The sequence below is a fragment of the Pteronotus mesoamericanus genome, unplaced genomic scaffold, assembly GCF_021234165.1.
Source record: "Pteronotus mesoamericanus isolate MK-2021 breed Mesoamerican mustached bat unplaced genomic scaffold, CSHL_Meso_final scaffold_408, whole genome shotgun sequence".
Taxonomy (NCBI): domain Eukaryota; kingdom Metazoa; phylum Chordata; class Mammalia; order Chiroptera; family Mormoopidae; genus Pteronotus; species Pteronotus mesoamericanus.
In genome coordinates this window covers 4,692,645-4,713,198 of record NW_026555315.1, presented here as the reverse complement: position 1 = coordinate 4,713,198, position 20,554 = coordinate 4,692,645, and the positions used below count along the sequence as shown (strand labels likewise).

At 64.0% G+C, this 20,554-nt stretch overlaps 1 protein-coding gene across 2 annotated transcripts in view; it reads left to right on the top strand.

Moving 5' to 3' along the window:
- Positions 1–18,638, top strand: part of TMEM104 (transmembrane protein 104) — a 46,785-nt gene extending 28,147 nt beyond the window's left edge. For both annotated transcript variants that reach the window (XM_054593360.1, XM_054593359.1), the window contains exons 9-10: positions 6,497–6,590; positions 16,167–18,638. In XM_054593360.1, coding sequence (XP_054449335.1) covers positions 6,497–6,590; positions 16,167–16,927 — 855 coding nt within the window. In that variant the 3' untranslated portion in view covers positions 16,928–18,638. The remainder of the gene's footprint in view (positions 1–6,496; positions 6,591–16,166) is intronic.
- The last annotated feature ends 1,916 nt before the right edge of the window (positions 18,639–20,554 follow it).

Below are 20,554 nucleotides of genomic sequence, written 5' to 3'. Positions count from 1 at the left end.
CCGTCCTGTGTTCCACCCGCCCCTCCGGCGCTGCCAGGGACAGTCCAGGGAGCTGTCACCCCCATAGCCTGCATTGCAGCTGCCACCGGACCGCTGGCCTCTGGGAGTGGCCGCCCCTCTGCTCTGTCCAGGAAGCCCTCGCCCGCCTTTCCCAGCCACAACCAACTGGGCTCACGTCCTCCAGGGGGCGCCATTCTGGGCTGTCCACGTGTGCAGGGGCGGGAGCCCTGGCCCACCAGGTCCCTGGGGCAGTGTCAGGTAAAAGACAGCAGCCTCCCCGCCCGTGGTTTCTCCCCGACGTCGTCCTCCCAGGCCCGCAGTGCCATCTCCACCGGTGTTTCCACAGAGCCTGCTGGGCGCCACCGCGCTGGCCGGTCTGCGTCTGCGCTGAGAGGCTGCCTCGGGCCCAGCACTCTCCTGTCATGGGGTCTCAGCACCTCCTCTCCCGGAGACTCAGGATCTTCTAGCAACTAGAGGCCTGCCTTCCCCTGAGAGCCGATGACATTACGTGTCTGCACCGTCACTAATTCGGAATGGCGCTGACTCGTTTGACAGGAGTGGGCTCGGTTTTCTGCTGTAGGATGTCATGAGAAGATAGTTGGGTTTACTGAGTCAACTTCTGGGCTCCAGAAGCACACGGTTGTTAAAATATCTGGCCTTAGCTCTCCATTTTTCTCTTGGTATCGCCTGACTCTTTCAATCCTTTAATCCATTCAGGAAGCAGCTCTCAGGTAACTTCTAGGCTGCGGGGGAGGTGGGACGCACCCAGGGACCAGACGCTGGTCACACGCTCTGAGCCCCGGGTGCTGGGCGGCGTTGGGCCGCGGGTGTCTGGCTGCGGAGCGGGTCAGCGTGCTCACTGAGGGGTCCGGCCTCATCTGCCTTCTTCGCTCACCCCCCACCGGGCAGATGGCACCTGAGGGACCGGCAGCAGAGAGGTCGGCAGCGTCTCCGTCCTGGGTGGGTTGGTGCCTGTCGAGGCAGAAGCCCCTCCCAGCACGGCTCCTCAGAGCCCAGGGCCGCGCAGCCCTGGACCAGCCTGTTGAGGGTCACCGCTCACCCTCTGCCCTGGGGGGGGGGGGTCGTTTCTGAGCCCTCACTGTCAGTTTTGTGGGAAAGCACGAGCCCTGCAGGGGAGCTCAGACGGCTTTCCCTAGACGCGGTGCTGCGTTCCCTGCTAGGCTTTCTGCAAATAAGCCGTGGAGGGTGGCCGCTGGGCTTGGCGCGGGCTGCTGCACGGCTTCAGACCCCGCACCTGCTCTTGTTCTCCCTCAGCCACTTGGTCTGGAGAAACCTGAGCCCCGCTAGAGACCATTCGGACCGTTGTGGAACTTGGGTGGAGGTGGTGGGGTCTGATACTGGTGGTACGGACGTAACTGTCTCTGGCTGGAGGTCCTCACACGGTTTCCATCCTTTTGTCATACCTTCCCCCCTCCCCCGGGGTGTTTGGGGGACTGACAGGGCGCCGACGTGGGCATGTGTGCTGACGCTTGTCGAGGTCGGGCGCCCGGGGCTGAGGTCGCACTGCCGTCCGTGCACACGTAGCGTGAGGAGCTCACTAAGCTCCAGGGCCGCACGCATAGCCGGGCGACATCAGGACGCATCAGAGCTCCCCTCCTTTGGGTGGATGAAGCCTCAGGCGTTGTCATTCAAGTTGGGGAAAATAAAAACTCCCCAACCAAAATGCTCAGAGCCACTTGAGAAATAAAAATAGAATCCTTGAACGTTCCTTCATGCACTTCAAGGACGTGCAGAAAGTTCAGTTCCCGCGCAAGGATGGGCTCCTGCTGAGTCACCCTTAACCCCCAGCTCCCCGTGAGGACGGCTCTGTAGTCTGGGCGTCCGTCTCCTTTGCCACTTAAAGTCACCCCCAGGGCCATCCCGAGAGCTCGGCCGTGCCGTCGGCGCGCTGGCCCCCCGAGGCCCGGACCTGCTCGCCGTGGCCCCCGCAGGCAGCCCATCGCCCGCAGCCTTCGAAGCCTTGGTGCTTCGTCACCCGTTAGGTTAACAGAGAAATCTGAGTCCCCGGCCCTAGAGTGAGAAGACGCTAAGCAGATCCACCGGCCTTTTATGTTGAAGCTCCAGGAATGGAAAGATGGGGTGAGGGGCGGTGGGGCTAAAACTCGAGAAGGCGGAGGCAGGTGGCGGAGGCAGGTGGCAAACGCGGCCCCGTCCCTGCGGGTCTGAGCTGGAGTTCCTGGTAAAGCTGCGTCCTCTCGGCCAGCACAGCACGTGTCTCTCCCCCTCCGGAACCGGGAGCCGCTGCCCCAACTGTGAGAGGGAAGGGGCGGCTCGAGTCAGGACCCAGCCTGCAGCTCCCAGGTGCCCGAGCACCCTGAGCACCGAGCCTCGGGGTCCCGGCAAAGCCGCCGTCCGTCCGGCATCTCTCCAACACGGACACTGAGCCGTGGAAGCCCCTCCTGCCTCCGGTGGGCGGAGGACAGAAATTAGATTAGGACTCTCTGTAGTGCCTGTCCTGGGGTCCCTCTTCTGGCAGAGACTGGCGAGCGGTGGCTCCCCCTGCCCACCCCACCCTCCAGGCATGTGCCCAGTTCCACTCCGCCCCCCGGGGTGGGGGGTGGGGCACGACTGATCCGCGGCGGGGGTCTGAAGACAACAACTGGGTGCAGGAGCAGGCCTCTGAGCGGGGCTTGGTGAGCGTCAGGCCTTTGGCCGGGAGGCCTGAGGCACGAGCTGGCCGAGCAGAGGCCGGGGGGACAGTGGGGCACAGTCCAGGGCTGCTGGGCTGCAGGCTCTGGGGGTGGGATCCCCAGGAGCAAGGTTGGACAGCGGCTGGAACCAGATCATGGGGCCACTGGACTTGTTCTCCCTAAAATGACAAGTCCTGGAGAGTTAACAAGAGCAGGCGTAGCTGAGGCTGAGTGTGGGGAGATGACATCGGCACCAGCTGGCCCTGGGCCTAGGAGGGAGAGGACAGGGACAAAGCGGTGGGAGAGACTCCCTGGGGAAAGTCCACAGCTCTCCCCAGACCTTTGCCTACTTGATTCCTCTCGCTTTAGACATTAGTTCCCCTGGTAACCCCTGTGGCCCCACCCGGCCGGGTCAGGAGCCCTTGCCTGTGCTCCCTGTTTCCCGCCCAGGCCTGCGAGAAGCGCACATCTGTGGTATGTTAGCCAGCAGGTTAGATAGCCTGCACCAGCCCAGGGCGTGAGGAACGAGCTGGAGATGGTAGGCAGCTTGGAGCCAGAGCGACTGGAGGTGGGTGACGCCCTTCATCTACACGGGGACACAGGAAGAGGGCAGCCGTGTGCGCTTCAGACCCCGTGCGGCATTCGGAGTGCCGCCGGGACACTGCGCGAGTGCGGCCAAGCCCTGCAGGCAGCACCTCGGGAACGCGAGCCGCCATGTGTCTGCTGGGTGTGGCCAGGCTGCCAGGGGCCTTCAGTGTGCATCTGCCCTCACATGCCCGGGACGAGGGAGTGACGGCGGCCCCCTGCACCCCAGGTCTGTCACGGGCTTTATTGCCAGTGACCGGTTTTGAAGACTTTTTTTTTTCCCAAGAAACGCTTTTGGCTGCCGCAGTTGGTGTCCCTGCATCCTGCCATGAGTTGGGTTAGGAGAGTCCTTGAATAGAGACTGAGTTTGAATCGATCAGTGGCATTTGGGGGTTGGAAAATCGCTCAGGAGCCAGCTAATTTATAATGTCACGTAGGCGAGACAAGAAGGCCCAAGAGGATGGGCTGTCTCTCGGCCTTTTTTTTTCTTTTTGAAAAAGGGAAGGGAAAACAGAAGGACCCGTGCTTGGCTGTTCGGCGTTCAGAGATGAGCGCCGTCCGCACTAGACCATTGGGACACGGGCCGCTTCGCCTCCTGTGCCCCCTTGCTTCCCAGCCCGGCAGCCCCCGCGGCGGGCCAGCTGTGCCGCGGCTTTGGATCCTCCGTCCTTTCCCAGCCCAGATGCCAGCCCTGCAGCCGCCGAGCCTGGCTCTGACTGATGTGCCGAGGACACCTGTTCCGCAATGAGCCCCAGCGCGGGCCGGCGGCCCCTGTGTGGCCCCTGTGTGTGCGTGCGTTCCCTCTAAGCAGCCCTGCCCCCTTCCGAGTGGGGTGGTCAGTCTGTGGTCCAGAATGTTAACGGAAAAAGGAACCGCGTCCCAGCTGCCGTTCAGCTGCTGACCGACCGAGTCTTCTAAGGGAGCGCTTCGCTGCCTGTCCCCACTCCGAGGACAGACCTGCTCTCCCTAGAGCTGGACATGGGAGTGCCAGGTGGGGGCGGCCCCTCACCTGCGTGCCTCCTGGCTCTCTTCCCACCACGGAGCTGGCGCCTCGCGGCCAGTTCTTGCTCTGCGTCCTGGGGTGTGGCGTATACCTGGTCTCTACACAGAGGGATGCTCCAGCGGGCCAGGGTCCCATCCAGTGGGGTTTTTATCAAAGGGGCTCTTGTGTGACAGGATCTTGACGAGCACTTGCTGAGGAGGAGGCAGTGGCTTTGGCATGGGGGTCGGGGGGTTCCCGGAGGGAAGGGCTTGGCAGCCTGCAGCAGTGGGATTCCCTGCCCGCCTTAGCGGCTGCCTCGCACACCCCACCCCCACCCCTGTTCTTACCCAGTGGGACTCGGTAAAGACCCGTGTTCAGCCTTCAAAGGTGAGGGCTCACCTCCCATGTAAGCCACCTCCATGGACGTTTCCAACGCCCACAGCAGCGGGAGTACCATGTGGTCAGTGGGAGGCACCGCAGGTCAGAGGGGGCACCTCAGCACCTGGCCCCGGGCACCCGGGCCAAGTTTGCATGGAAACGCTGGCGGCCAGTGGCTTTGTGCGTGTTCCTCCCTAGACGGCGCCCTCTCCCATCCCACAGAGGAGAAACTCGGCAGCAGAAAGTCTCCCTGATGCAGTAATTTTCCTAAGTGACTTGCTGAAGGGGCTGCGAACAGATTGGCTCAGTGAAGCGGGGGAGAGGGGCGGGGGGGTGGGGCGCAGTTCTGCGCCTTCCTGAGTCCCCAGCCCCTCTCCCTGGGCCTGAGGGGACCGCTGAGGGCTGGCCGGACCACCCCTGGCCTCTGCCTCCCTAGCCCTTCACTGCTGGAAGCGCCTCTGCCCCCACCCGAACAACAGCAGGTCGGTGTCTGGGCACGGCAGAAAGCCCTTTCCAGAGTCCCCCAGCCCGGCAGTGGCCGGGCCTCGTCCACCCCAGCTAATTAGAGCCTTCTCCTTAAGCCGGCACTTGAGTCTTCCCTGTCCTTCACTCTCACAGGGATAATGGGCTCTGAGAAGAGGTCACAGCTCCTTCCACATCCTGTTCTCCTTGTGATGGGGGCGGGGGAGGGCCGGCTCAGCCCCCTCCGGTGGGGCCCCCGCCTGCCTGTCACAGGGCAGCCAGCTGGCCGCCAGACCCAGCAGCTGTGACACATTCACCCAGATCACAGGACCAGGGCCCGGCTCCCTAGAGTGGGCCCGCTCCCGCGTTCAGGCGCCTCTGGTGAGTGTCATTAGCATTAACGTGATGAAACGGCACCATGCAAATGTTAATCAGGCCCGATGCCTCCTCTGCTTCCGAGTGGCAGATTGGAAATGGTGCCATCGTGGTGACACCAACCAGCAGCGGCTTTGCATTCCTCTGCTCCCTGAGCACCCAATTTGGCGTGGAAATCCTAACCTCCCCCCCGCGTCCCGGCCCCAGGCTCCACTGGGCCTCGTGCGCCCCATTTTCTTTCGCAGAGAGGGTTCAGATTTCCCACAGGCCCATTTTCCAAGACAGGCTTTCCATTTTTTTAAAAGTTAACATTCACTCTCTCCTGTTCTCTAAAGAGAAAGAGACCCGAGGTGCCGGCAGCCCCCGCCCCTCGGTCTGGGCCCCACCCCCACTCCCCAGCTTTCCACACCCACTTCTCCCAGTGCCACCCTTCTCTTCCTGGCCTGGGTGTTTCTCTGAGGGGTGTGCCCTGGAAGCCGCTGGCTCTGGTTCTCCCTGCTTCCCCTTCTCTCGAAGGTAAAAACAGGCTAATTGTTGACATCCTGGTTGACCTTTTTCTCTGAAACCTTCAGAAAGGTGTCCCCTGCACTGCACTGCCAGGGCCCCTGGTCCCCTCCTCCTCGTGTCTTTCTGGGAAGCCGTGAGGGCCCGCTGTGTGCCCTGTGCGTCTTCGGATCGTCTTCCTGCCACCTGGTGCCTAATCTGTACACGTGCCCAGCTTGGTGCCGCGCTGCGAATCCCTGGTATTTGCTGAAGAGAAGTGAGCAGGCGATGTCCCCAGGACGTCACCTGGGACTGCCTGGAAACTCCTTTCCAGGAGTCTCAGGACAGTAAGCCTGAGGAATGGCAGAGAAGCGTGGCCCTGGATTCCCCTTGGGGCCATGACACTGGGAACTCACAGCTGACGCTGTCAGGCCCAGGAGCCTCTGCCAGGCCAGGCGCACACCCCGGTTAGGACTGGCCGGCCCCAGGCAGAGGCCGTGCAGACCGTGTGTCCCCGCACACACGTCTGCCGTGTGCCGCTGGCCTGCGTGCCCCCCTCACTCCTGTTTTCGTCGCCTAGGCTGTCTTCACTCTCCTCCTGGGACCCTTCACCTTCTTTGACGTCCAGAAGACCAAGTACCTGCAGATCCTGACCTCCCTGATGAGGTGGATCGGTGAGTCTGAGAAACACCTCGAGTCCTGCCCTTCCTCCCCTCGCGCCGTCCTGAACCCGTCGGAGGCGGCCGGGCGGGCTCGCGGCCCTGGCTGGGACGTGGTGTGGGCTTCGGTGGGCTCCCGGGGCCAGGGGAAGGCGGGCGCTCTGCCTGCCTTTTTGCTGCTGGGGAATTTAGTACCGAAAAAGCCTAATCACTTCCGGGTCGCCTAGTGTGGGCAGAGCTGGAGCAAGACCTGGGACTGCTGGTTCTGGGGCCAGCCTTTGTCACACACCTGCCCTGGGTCTCCACTGACCCACAGACTGAGGCTGGGCAGCCGAAGGCCAGGCCAGGGCTCTGCTCCCTCCAGGGCATGAGAGCTGTGCCGCCGACCAGTGGGCAGCGACAGCCGCCTCTGTCGACTGTGGTTCCCTCTGACTGGCTCCCCGCCGAGCAAGGGGCTCTCCCTTTAAATCCTGCCGCACCATCCTGCCATCCCCCCAGAGGGGACAGGCGCACACCCACCTGGATCCAGGACAGGAGGGGTGGGCTCCCCGCCGCCCCGTCAGCCGGCATGTGCTCTGGGTCAGTCACAAGCCAGTTTTCATCTAACAGCCAACACGCTGTTGCTGTTGTGGTCGGGACCCCTCCCCCCGCCCCTTCCTCAGCCCCCTCGCCCAGCGCCCCTGCCCCTGTCCGGACTCAGGTGCACGGGGCCCCTCACTGCAGGCCGGCACTCGGCGCCAGGTCGCAACGCGCTCAGGCAGCGTCTCATCCAAATGATGCCCAGCGCTTTTGGCCCCTGCGGTGCCCTGGTCCCCCGGCTCAGAATTACAGGACCCCAGCACAGGGAGCCGTCCCCTCAGGGGAGTCCTGGCGTCTTCAGCCGGAAGGGCCCTGGCCGTCATGCAGGCCCGCTCCCCCCTCAAGGGCATCTGGCCAGAAGCGCACGACTGGGGGGCTCCCGCTCTGCTTGCAGGGGACACTTCTCAGTTCTGGGAATTCCGGCCATGGCCTGAGCCACACCCACCAGCCCGTGACTTCTTCCCACTATTGGTCCCTCCTTGCAAGGAAAAGGGAACAGGGCTGAGGGGCCTGGGGGATAAGATTTGGGGCCTCTCACTGTCCAGCCTCATCCATCAAGGCGAGGAGCAATAGGACACCTACCCGTTCGATAGCCAGGTGGGGCGAGGTCCCTTGTCTGCCCCACTCGGTGGCCTTGAGCCTGTTCTCACCCACAGGGTGCCGTTTTCAAATTGCATGCACCAGCTCCAAAGCCCTGGGTTAGATCAGCAGGCCCACCTGGGAAAAACGGGCGCGCGCTGCTCGGGACAGGAGGAGCGTGCGGGCTCCAAGGGCACGATGTTGGGATCGCATGCCCTAAAGTCCGGGCTCAGCAGCGGTCAGACCCAGCGGCCGTGCACGGCCCCCAACAGGTCTGCTTATAGCAGGTGTTTGAAAGCCCTGGGGACCTGGGGAGGTCTTCTCAGGAAAGCAGCATTTGGAGAAAAACCTCCCTCCTCGCTTCCCTGGCCTAACCTGCTGTCACAGCAGCCTGGTCCCAAAGTCCTGAAAACGTGGCCCCTGCCTGCTCAGGATTGGCTGCCCTCGGCCTGCGGCATGAGGGAGGGGAAGGGGCTGGTGAAGCCCCGTCCCCGGCCCCCTCCCTCGGTGGCGAGGCAGGCAGGGGTGGAGTGGGGACTGCCGGAGGGCACGCCGCGCGTTAGGCCGCAGGGTGGACCCCGCGTCGGCCCACGGGGATGGCTGCCCGGAGAGGGGCCACGGATGGCCTCCCTCTGTAGCACCCCGTGCCTGTGCAGCCTGGCAAAGTCCTCTGCGCCTGGTGAGCGGTCCGTTCACTAGACGGGGGACAGTTGTAAGAGGCTGAGGAGGAGGCTGACAGGAAACGAGGCACCCCAGACTTGGGCGGTGCTGAGCCTCTGTCGTGGGCAGGGCCCCGGGGGCCTCGCAGGCGGCTGGGAGCGGACGTTGCCCCCTCCCCTCTTGCTGTCAGCTTCCCCTCGGTGGCATTGGCCAGCGGGCCCCTGATGGCCCCGGGCAGCCTCCTTTTCCCCCAACCAGAGCCCCTCCCACGGAGCAGCAAGGCAGCCGCGCCTCAGGGACGGGGCAGCAGGGCTGTCCTGGTTTCCCCCAAGGCTCCGCCCTCGGAGGCGGCCCCCACCATGCGCACAGCGATGTGGTGGCAGTGGCCTTGAGAGAGGTGTTTGACCACGGAAAGCGCAGCTCAGGAAGGTCCTCCGCGCTCCTGTGCAGATGGTGACATTGCCTGGATGTTGTCTCTGCAAGTCATTTGCCTCTTTTCTCCCTTCGACCCGAGAGACAGGCAGCAGAAGTCCCCCTGCCGACCTGTGGTCCAGAGGGCTCTTGGGTGACCGCACAGTCATTTTTCTCCTGTAGACACTCAGACCTCAGGGCGTGAGAAGAAAGCCTCTGTGGCAGAAAGCCCCCTCAAGTCAGAGGAAGGCGCCCGGCTGAGCGAACTCGGACACGGAGCCCGGCCTGGGGTCCCGTCCCCGCCGCCGCCCTGCAGCCACCTGGCGTCCTCCCTCGCGGCCCTGGTGGAAGGCGGCAGCGCGGCCTCGGGAGGGCGCCGGGAGCACCAGGCGCCCCACGAGGCCGCCCGCTCTGGGAGGGACCGAGGTCTGCCCAGGCGTTTGCAGGCCGCCTGGGTGGGGTCTCTCCTCGGACCCAAGCTCCCCCGAGGCGGTTTTTCTAGAACTCCAAGGCAGTGAGCGCCGAAGCCCCGTTTGTCCTCTCAAGGCCACGCCAAATTGGCAGTTCACAGCAAACTCGCTTTTTGTGTTGCAGCCGCGTCCCCGTGCCCCTTCCACACACCCGCCTCTGCCCTCTCCCACGCAAGGGCCCGGACCGGGGACAGCTGCCTGGAGCGCTCGGGGTGGCAGGGCGCTGGCTTGGGTTCTAGAAAGACAAAAGGGAAAAGCAAGCACCAAAGGGACCGGAAAATCACCAATGTGCTGGGCCGGAAACTTACTTGTGCTTAATTAGAATTGGTTCTGCCATCTGTTGCAATGAGGCGGGAGGGCTCCGGAGCCCGCCCCAAGCAGGGCCCCGGCTCAAGGCAAGCCAGGAGCCTGGAGACCGCCCCCAGCTTCCTCTGCACCCTCCTTCAGTCGTCAGCCCCGGAGCTCCTCACTCTGCCAGAATGGAATCAAGAGGTTTGGGTGACCTTTTCAAATAGCCACTGTCCAGGGAAACGTTGGGATGCGTGTGATGGGTGCCAGTGTTAATTCATTTCTTTTGCTGCCCTAGTAAGTTCTGGGGAGACCAGGCTGGCCAATTGGGGTGACTGAGATTGCAGACGCCTCTGAATTCACATGTGCCACGTGTAGTCTCGGTCACCGTCCGGCAGGTGAGCCGCGTTCAGGCCTCGGCAGGCTTCCCGACCAGCCCGGGGGCCATCTGGCCACTCTCCCCCAGGCGGCTGCTTCCCGGCCAGCCCCCCCGCACGGCACCTCCTCCCTTTGTGCGCGTCCTTGGCCGCACAGTGTTTACTCCAAAGGTGCCCGACAGGCAGGCCTGCCCCAGCCAGGCCCCTCGTCTGGCAGCAGCCAAGGCAGGGCTCCCCTTCAGCAGCTGGGTAGGTACCGTGCGACCGTGCGGGAAGCACTGGTAGCACAGCACCCGGCACCAGGCGAGCACCCGCAGCGTTAGCCAAGGCCTGCGTCGCCGCCATCGCCACCGGTCGGCTGTCACATCCCTGAAGTGGCCTCTCCCTTGCCCGAGGGGAAGGAGAAGCAGGCCCCTTGCACAGGGGTGCTGCAGGCGTCCGCCGTACTCCTGGCTCTCTCGCTGTCCGTGGCCAGCAGGCCAGGGACACTCCGGGAGACACAGCCAGAAGCCCTGTGCCTCGTGCCGCCAGGCCCAGCAGCTGTGGCTTCAGAGCCAGACCCTAGGCTGCCGTACGAGGACTGTTAGCTGATCCCCTGGGACACCGGCAGGGAGTGTCATTACCTCACTCCCATTACCAGCTTCCCCCAGCAGACGCCTCCCACATGGGGACCCGAACAGCTGGCTCAGTGCGGGACGCTCCATGTGGCATTATTAAAAAGCTGATACCCTAATAAACCCTGCTCCGGAGCAGGCGGCCCTCCTTGGCTGGGCCCGGTTGCTGGGACCCACAGGGCCGCCTTCCCTCTGATTGTGTATTCAGAGCAGCCGCCGCACACACCGCTCTGTCGCCGGGATCCGCTCAAAGTGGGTCAGGCGCGTCCTCTCCGAGCCGGCGCTCGTGGGGGAACGTGACCCTGCTTCGGGGAGTTTCTCGGCCCTGCTTTCCCCACCCGCCCCAGTGGGTGCCCCAGATCAGTGTTCTAGACTGAGCTGGGGGGAGGTGGGACTCAGTGGTGGTGGCCCAAGTGGCAGAAGGTCCCCAGGAGGAGACCGTCACCTGGGAGGGAACATAAGGGCTCTCCGGTTTTACCTGTCCCCAGAATTATCTGTGGCCGCTTGGCTGACTCCCCGCAGATCCGTGGCTGATCTCAGCAGAGCGTCTCGGGGGGAGCGCTCTGACCTGTCACCACCAGCAGCCAGGGGGCTTCTGTGCCTGGGCCATCTGTTCGCATGCTGCCGGTTTGGCCTGCCAGCTTGATACACGGATTCCTTCGCAGCCACTCACTCACCAAGGGCTTCTGGGAGGCCGAGAAGGGCCCTCGTCTCGAAGCGAAGGTACCCCGGCCCCAGAGCAGCCAGCCAGCCAGCCCTGTGCTCCGTGCCAGCCCGGCCTCTAGGCCACCATCCGGGGCCCTCCTGGCTGCTAAGCATCCATTGTGGTCTTGATTTTATCCTTGGCTTTCTAAAAGTTCTCCCTGTGAACACAGAGGTCAGTTTAAAGGAGAGGAACCTGGGGTTTCTATCTTAAGTCTCAGGGTAGAGCGGACACCGAATTCAAGTCTGCGGAGGAGTCAGCCATGTGTCTCAGGTGACCCCTTCTCTTGGTGGCATGGCCGAGCCCGAGCTCTGCCAGCCTGGCCTGGAGCAAAGGCCACGGGCCAAGATGGGTGCTGACCTGGGCGTTGGAGGGGCGCCTGCTCCCCCAGGCAGTGGGCAGCCCCGTGGCCTGGACCACAGCGGGGTGGGGGGGCGACAGATGAGGCCTGGGGGGTGTCCGCCCGCAGCAGTGACGGGGCCTCTGCAGAGCTGGGCCCCGCACGGGCCGGGCAGCCTCAGCCTCACAGCAGCCGCGCAGCCGCAAAGACATCTGCAGAGCGGGCGGCCCAAGCTCAGGAATTGACGCTCCGCCCAGGGGAATCCAGGTGCCCCCACCCCCATAGGATCGCCTTCCTCATCCCCCTCCCCCGGCCGCACTTGCGTCCCTGTCCCTGGTTTGCCTTCTCCCTGACCCAGCGGCTGCTTGAGAGCTGCCTGAGCCGAGGCCGCTGTAACACAGCAGCACGGGCTGGGCGGCTCCAGCGGCAGAAGCTGCCTTCTGCAGTCCTGGAAGCTGGGGGCCCAAGGTCACGGTGCTGTCGGGGTCGGTCTCCGGCGAGGCCTGTCTTCTGGCTTTTCCACGGCCGCTTCCTGCTGCGTCCTCGTGCGGCCTGTCCTCTGCACGTGCCGAGGAGAGGGCGGCTGGCACCTCTTCCTGCTCTCGTGGGAGCGCCCGTGGGGCCCGGCCAGGGCCCACCCCAGGGCCTCCCGGCAGCTCTCGTCCCTCCCTGCCGTCCCCATCCCCAGGTGTGGCCACACGGGGTCCGGGCTTCAACCTAAGGAGCGTGGAGGACACCGTTCCTAACAAGAGGAAAGGCGGGCAGCCTTCGGGAAGGTGACAGCGCCCAAGGTTTATGTTTCCCGTCTCCGGGAAGCGCAGTCGGCCACCAGCCTGCGGCCCCGCTCCCCCAGCAATTGCAGGTGAAGCCGACTCTCCCAGCTCAGAGATGAAAAATGGAGACTGTCCCCTCCCCAACGCCACTGGCCACAGGGTGGAGAGTTGAAGGATGAGGAGGCCAGAACTCTTGATCTACTTAAGACTTGATTGCTTCAGAGACTCAAATGCCTGCCTTTATCACGGACCGCCTCCCCCTGGCACACTGGGAAGGGGAAGGCTCTGTGCTGAGGCCGTGAGGATAAATCATTCAGCCACAGGGCAGAAAACCTCCTGATCCTTTACACATCCTTCTCCTCTGCTTCCGTGGTGATGAGGAGGAAGAGGAGGACAGCTGGACCCCTTCAGAAACCACAGGGGCCGACCGAGCATGGGAAGGGAGTCAGACTGGCTTTAAACCCCCTCCCTTCAGCAGAAATCCAAGCGACGCTTCCTGGTGACTTCTTATTACAGGCGAGACCAGCAATCACAGAATGTCTTGCAGGCCTGAGATAAAAAGCCTGACCCAGGGCTGAGGGGCACGTCTGTGCAGAGAGCTGTTCCCAGAGGGCCACCTCCCAGCCGGAGCGCGGGTGTGTCCTGTCTTCTTGGGAGGTGAAATGAGCCCCGTCCCTGACCCACAGTCCGTGCAGCAGTGGGAGGGTGGTGATGGGGAAGGGCAAAGCACATGAGCCTCAAAGAACCCAAACAGAGCACCTTTTCCTCGTCACTTAGCCAGAGTCCCTGCAGGTGACAGTGACTGGGACAGCTTGGCCTTGTGTGACAATGGGGGGGGGGCGGGGGCAAGAAGAGCCTAGGGTTCTGTGGTTCACAGAGCAGGTCCAGTAGCCTGTCCTGGGTCCTCCTCACCCCCCACCCCCACCCCGACGCCCAGAGCCCTGAAGATCAGGGCTGGGGACGCTCCCAGAAAGGGCTGTGACCACAGGGAGGGCGAGGTCCCTGGTGTGCACCCTCCTTGGAGCAAAAGGAGAGTCAGGCAAGAGCGGGATGGACGGGGCTTCCTGTTTGCCTGGGCCCGGGGCTGGCAGAGGGGGCAGCCCCGCAGGCTCCTCCGTGTCGGGGTCTGACGCCTGGTTCCCCTCAGGGACCCCCTGGTGGTCTCCTGCCCTTGGCCTCGGGCACCTCCCGTGACAGAGATCTCACCATGTGCCCCAGCAGCTGAGGTGCCCGTGAACCTGTTCTCTTCCGTTGTAATTTGTCTCCTGTAACTTCCTCCCCTTGGCCCCGTGGATCGGAGGCTCCGGAAGGGTGGAGACTGTCTCTCCTCAGTGCACCGCCCCAGGAGCCCAGAGCAGCGCCGGCCCACAGCGGCGGGCTCTCGGCTCACCTTTGTCGAATGGTTGGGTGGCCCAGGTGAGCCCATAAGTTTACACAAAACAGGTGCAGGTTTGTTGGTTTTTTTTTTTTACATGGGCTTTTACTGCCGACAGTAAGAATCTGCTGTCCCACTTTGTCTTGCAACTGCCCTTTTAAAGTCCCCACAGCCACTCCTCATGTGACATGTGTCTGGACCTCCCCTCCCCTCCCCGGGCCCCTCCCTGGCCACCCACTGCATCTGCTCGCCCCGGGGAGCCTGACGTCCGACGGCAGCGCAGAGTGCAGGTGGGCGCAGCCCGGCCCTCGTCCAGCGCGGGGGTCTGTCCTCGGAGCACAGCCTGCGAGGGTCGGGGCGGGGCTGCCGGCCCGGTCGCCGGGAGAGCGGGAGGTCGCTGCTCCGTCCGCTCCAGGGTCCGCGGTGGCGAGCCGCGCTCCCACTGCACCTCGCCTCGGGCAGTGTCTGTTGCTCACGGTCTGTCATCTCGGTCTGTCATCTCCGTCCTGATTTACTATCGGACCTAACGAGTTTTCAGAGCAGCGCTCTCCCAGGGCCCGGGCCATCAATCCCGCGGACGGCTGCTGGACTCTGCCCCTCTGGCCGCCGGCGGGGGCGGGGCCAGGACAGGAGTGTGGTCACAAGGGCAGAGTGACAGGGTCGGGGATTTGGTCCTTGTCTCTAGGCCCAGGACCCCTCAAGGTCAGAGCCTCCCACACCGGGCCTCCTGTTCCCTTCCATCTCTGTCCCTCCATTGAGGCACCACGTTGAGGGTGTCCCCGGTTTCTTTTGAATTTGCCGACGTGGAGACCACGTTGGGGCATCTCCCGTCTCTGTACCCTCCAGGCAGCAGCCCAGCACTGCCCCGTGTCCTCACAGGGGACCCGAAGGGCCCACGGCTCCCACATCCCCTGCACGTTCTTGAGGTTAGCGAGGGCTTGTTTGGGCCACTTCCTAATGCTGCTGGAATCGCCTCCCAAGAGCCTCAGGCATCGAAACCCCTGGGCATCCAGCCTGTGAAGGTAGATCTGGCTTTTGGAGATAGACCTGTTGGTTTTGGAAATAGACCTGTTTGATTAAGGAAATGAGATAGGTGTCTAATCTAGGTAGTAGAACTGTTTGGTAAAACTAATTATAGCAACGGGATTGTGAGACCAGGTTTTCTTACCCCCCATAGGGGACCCCTGTGAGCAGGTGTACGTTTTTGGGTGGTGGGGGGGGGCACGTGCTGGCTTTGGAAGCCTGCTCCGTAAGCTGGTTTATTCACTGCAGCAGAGCCCCCAGTCACGGCTGCCCAGGCAGCTCGCACGCCAGCCTCTCTCTGCGTTTCTCACAGCCTCGTGGAGACTGAGGGCTGAGGAGGAAGGAGAGCCGGGGAGCTCGGGCCAGCGGCCTGGCCGAGGGAGTGGGGACGGAGGCGCTCACGACCCAGGAGCCAGCCCTCCTGCCTCCTGCCGCGCCCTCCGCTCCGGCCGGGCCGAGGCCCGCGAGACACCCAGAGGGCTCCGCCACTTGCCTCGTTCTGAGTCTGGGCCGGAGGTGGCACCAGGTCACGAGGGGACACCCCGGTAGAGACACAGCAGGGTTTGAATCTTGCCTTGCAGCCACTGTCCCCTGTGCCCTGACCCCAGTGCCCTGCGTCTGGTGACAGCTGTCAGCAGCAGCCTCTTGAATAGCTAATCACCAGGTGGCCCCAGGCCCCCAGTCTTCCCGCTGCAGCCGCCCCACCCGCTCCACTCAGCCCTGTAACCGCCTGGCCTGGGACAGCACCCCCGGCACAGGGGACCCCACCCCCCAGCTCTCCCCGGCCCCCTCACCCTCACACCCGCCCCGCACGCGCCCCCAGGAACAATGAGGCAGGCTGCCAGGGTCCTGGGTGCTCCAAGGAGCAGGGAGGGCCCGTGGGGTGTCACATCCCCCAGCCCCCCGAGAGGGCTGAGCCAGAGGCAGCTTCTAGGCTGTGACCTCGAGGAGGGAAGGGAGCCCACGCTCCCCCTCGACCCCTGGGAGCTGGCCAGATATGTGACGTCCCTGGGGCGGTGAGAGCCGCGGGGCCCTCGGTGTCGGGCGCTGCCGCGACGGGGCGGACTCCAGTCAGAACCACGTCCTCATCGGCGGTTTTCGCTGGCCTGGGCCCTAGCCCTCCCCTCCTCCGGTCCCCGGCAGTGTCAGGCAGCTCCGCTCAACAGCAACAGGCGATGTTCCTGTCGGCCCCACTTCAAGTGTCACTGTGGGAAGACAGTCAGGCTTTCTTTGAGTCCCAGGAGGAGGGGGCCGGGGGCGCGATGCGGCCTGAAGGGGACTGAGGAAACCCCAGCCCCCCCGGGAGGGGCCCCTTCAGCCCACTGCCCCTTGATGCCTGTGTCCCTCACCAAGGCGGGGCACTGCCCCTCCACTGGCTGATGCCTCTCCCGTTTTCCAGCCTTCGCCATCATGATCGTGCTGGCCCTGGTCCGCATCGGGCGCGGCCACGGGGAGGGGCACCCGCCCCTGGCCAACTTCTCCGGGGTCCGGAACCTGTTCGGGGTGTGCGTGTACTCCTTCATGTGCCAGCACTCCCTGCCGTCCCTCGTCACGCCCGTCTCCTCCAAGCGCCACCTCACACGCCTGGTCTTCCTGGACTACGTGCTGATCCTGTCCTTCTACGGCCTCCTCTCCTTCACCGCCATCTTCTGCTTCCGCGGCGACAGGCTCCTGGACATGTACACCCTCAACTTCGCAGGCTGCGACATCGTGAGCGTGGCCGCCGTGCGCTTCTTCCTGGGCCTCTTCCCCGTCTTCACCATCAGCACCAACTTCCCCATCATCGCCGTGACCCTGCGCAACAACTGGAAGACTCTCTTCCACCGCGAGGGGGGCACGTACCCCTGGGTGGTGGACCGTGTGGTGTTTCCCACCATCACCCTGGTGCCCCCGGTGCTGGTGGCCTTCTGCACCCACGACCTGGAGTCCCTGGTGGGCATCACAGGGGCCTACGCGGGCACCGGCATCCAGTACGTCACGCCGGCCTTCCTGGTGTACCGCTGCCGCAAGGACACCGCGCTGGCCTTCGGCCACGGCACCGCCAACAAGCACCGGTCCCCTTTCCACCACACCTTCTGGGTGGGCTTTGTCCTGCTCTGGGCTTTCTCCTGCTTCTTCTTCGTCACCGCCAACATCGTCCTCAGTGAGACCAAGCTCTGATGAAGACGAGTCTTCCGCCTGCGGGGCCCAGGCTCTGGGCGGGGACCCTGCACGTCTCCAGCCGGAGATCCTGTCCCTGCCCAGGCTTCCTGCCGCACAGCCTGCACCTCACCTCACCTCCGGGCAGCCTCCCCCAGGTCTCCCGCCGGGGTTGCCCCCAGCCAGGTGAGCCGTGCATGGCACTTGGCCCTCCCAGACTCCAGGACGGGTTCCTGGGGTTGACCCCTCTGCTCTACGCACACGCCCCCCCACCCCCGTGTCCTGCGCGGTGGAGACGCAGCGCTGGCACTGCCACTATTTATACTAGTCACCATGCCCCCTCCCTCCCGTACCCTTACCTGCGAAATCTACACTAGAAGCTGCCTCCTCAGGATGAATCCCAGGCCCAGACGCACAGGGTCTGCCAGGCTTGGTGTTGCCTTGTGCCACTTCCCTGGCCCGCCCAATGACGAACAGGATGGGGAGGTGCTCATCGGCACGGGCACTGGCGCTGTGAGGGCCCTGCCGTGGCACCAGCTCCTGGCCCAGGTTGCGCCCACGAAGACGCAGGAGCAGCCCTCCCTCGGGGCGCAGCCGCCCGTGCACGGCTCGCAGCCCGAGCTGGGGCCCCCGGGGGGCTGCTCTGCCCTCCCTCGCGGCCTCCTGCAGTGCGGGGGTGGTGCAGGGGGGCCGCTGAAGGGGAGCCGCCCCCGCAGTGACTTGGGAGTGCCCTGGGCCCATGGCAGTGAGCGGCCTTCGTGGCTCCCGCCCTGTCAGCAGGCAGCCTGTCCCTGTTCCTGCACTGACACTGAGCGCGGCCCCCTGTCCGGCCAGGCTGTGGGGGCTCCGTGTTCACACACCTCACGTCCCTTGGGCGCCATGGGGTGAGGTGGGGCACTGGCCGCCATTCCCGTGGAAGGAGGGTCAGGTCCCGTCCACCTCGCCGGCTCCCCGTGACCCCTCCCCGCACAATCATGCATGCACTTTCGGGGCAGCCTTCCTCGGAAGCAGGTGACTGAGGAACTCTGCGTTTTCAATGTGCCTTCTGCCTCGGGACCTGGGTTCCTTTCTGACCCGCCCCGGCTGCCCCAGCCTGGGGCCCGGCCCCACCGGTCTGGGAGCCCAGAGCCGCTGGGCCTGGAGCTGCCTCTCCGGGGTGGGGTCTCAGGCCCCTGCCCCGTTCTCCTTCGACTTCAGTGCCTTGCTCAGCCCTCACTCGGAAGCCTCCACAGCCTCCCTTTGCATTGCATCAGCTTCACACCTTGGACAAGTGGCCACGCTGGGTCTTAGGAGGGCAGAAGGGCACGGGAGACTTGCGGGAATGTCGGGGGTCCACAGGAAACACTACCCCACCTTCGGCCCCAGCCGCCCCAGCCTGTGAGAACCATGTGTCATAATTGGCCACCACCTGCTTTCTCACTGAGGTCACGTATTTTCAGCTCTCATCCCGTCCCTATGTGTCATCATTTTCCATTTACCTGAAAACGAGACGCCCCTCCTCCAGTTGCCATTGTGCCCTCCTTCCCGGAGGCCCTACCCTGAGGCAGGCCGGGGGCGGGGGTGGGGGGGGCTCTGAGGCGACCGGCCTGTGGCTCGGGCCCTCCTGGGGTTGCCCCACTGTTTGCCAAAAACTCAATTAAAACACCTGTACTTACCTTTCTCCAGTCACATTCCCTTTCGCTTAATGACAAAGCAAATTAAATCATCCTACTTCCCCAGGCTCCTAAACAAATTTCAGATGTGAATTTATTAGCGTCATTAAGCCCAGGTTGATTTATGTGACAATCTGGAGTCACAGCAGAGTCTGGTGGCTGCCATCCCCTTGGAGCTGGGCAGCCCCAGGCCTGGAGGGAACTGGCCTGAGGCAACATCCCCGAGGGCGGGCTGGTGCTCCCCACTGCCAGCCTGGGTGCTGTGCGCCTCCGTGTCGCCTGCTGTCTGCCCCGCTGGAGACCAGAGGGGTCACCGCGCGCTCGCTTGCAGGGAACCGCGAGGCCCCGGGGGGAAGAGGGCGCATCCCAGGTGGTGCTGGCTCACCATGCGCTTCAAGCGTATATGTCTGTTTTTACACCTGCTTGGTGAGGTGGGCGGTTGGGTCATGGTTTCCACTTTCTGGAGGGGCCCCAAGGGGTCGGTGGTGGGAGGGCAGAAGGGGATGCTGCCCTGCCTGGCCCGGGTGCGAGCCTCGCTGTGAAGGAGGAGGAAAATGGCAGCCTTCGCCTGGCTTCACCTGCCCAGACTGGCCCCGAGGTTAAGCCAGGTCAAGGTGGGAGCAGCGTTCCCTGCCTCCTCCCCTGCCGAAGAGCGAAGAGCGAGCTCCTGCCTGTCCCCCCACCTGAGGCCAGAGAGGCAGCTTCGGCTCACGGACGGGGCAGATGGCAGGTGACAGGCCAGGAGGCACTGCTGAGTGGCGGAAGGTGGGCGGCAGGCGCTGTGCCAGGCCTGCAGCCGCACAGCTGTCCTCGCCACACGGGGGCCGGGAGCAGCCTCAGCAACAGGCTGGGCCTAAGTCACAGGCGGGGAGGACAGGCTGCCTCCAGCTCACAGGGAACTGGCCGGCGGCGGGGAACTGGGCAGTGCCAGGCTCCAGGTCTCTGGAGCACGGGCAAGCGGAAGTCCAACACCACACCTGCATGGGGACCGGGTCCGGAGCAGGGCCAATGCCTGGCTCAGCTAGGCCAGGGGCCGCTCAAAAGCCAGCTCTTCTGAGGCCGGGCTCCAGGGCTGCAGGGGAGCTTTGGCATCCCTCCTCCCCGGGGCCTGGGCTCACGTGTCAGTTTGGAGACCAGGCAAAGTAACGTCGGGGTGCCTGCTATGTGCCAGGCACAGCGCTGGGGGGACCCCCGGTTTAGGCCCCCAGGTACCTCATTGGTTTCACAGCTTCCTAGTCGAGCATCTGCGTGTAGCAACTGCCTGCTGCAATTCAGAAACAGGAAATGAATTCTTCAGGATCTAGAGAGCTTTTCTGCCTCCCCTACCCGCCCCCCCTGCCAGGAAACCTACCGACAGCTGTCCCCTTTGAAAGAACCAGGAGACCTGGCTTCAGAGGGGAAGTCATCATGTCCCCCTCTCTTCTGAGCTCTGCATCCCCTCCTCCCACACACACCTGGCTCCCAGGGAAAAGGGGGTGTGGACCACGAGCTGCTCAGCAAAGACGGAGGAGAGAACAGTGACAGCAGCAGCAGGGGGGACCCTGGGGAGGTAGTAAATACGTCCTACTCCTGAGACTAGAACCCACAGGCCTCCCCTCCTGTGTCCCCCCAAAAGAACAAACCAGCATTGGGGCCTCTCTCTGGGTGGACTCAGCTTGCCCTTTGCTACACAGGCCCTGGTTCCTGACGACTGAGCATCCACAGCCTCTCCGACCCACTCGGCTCCCTCTCTCCTGCCAGCCTTTGTCCCCTCCCCTTGAGGCTGCAGAAGCCTTCCTCGGTCCCCCCGAGAAAAGCGGGGGCATCTCGGCTGCGGGCAGGAGGCGGGGAAGCCAGGCCACGCCAGCTCGGAGCCTGCAGAAGGCGTCCTTCCTGCCCCTGCTCCCTCTAAGGCTCACTTGTTCCCAGATTTCATTCCTAGAGAAGGAACGAAGCAGCCAGCAGCCGGCTCAGCTCCACATTTGGCTTTTAATTATCTTTCCAGTTCTTGGTTATT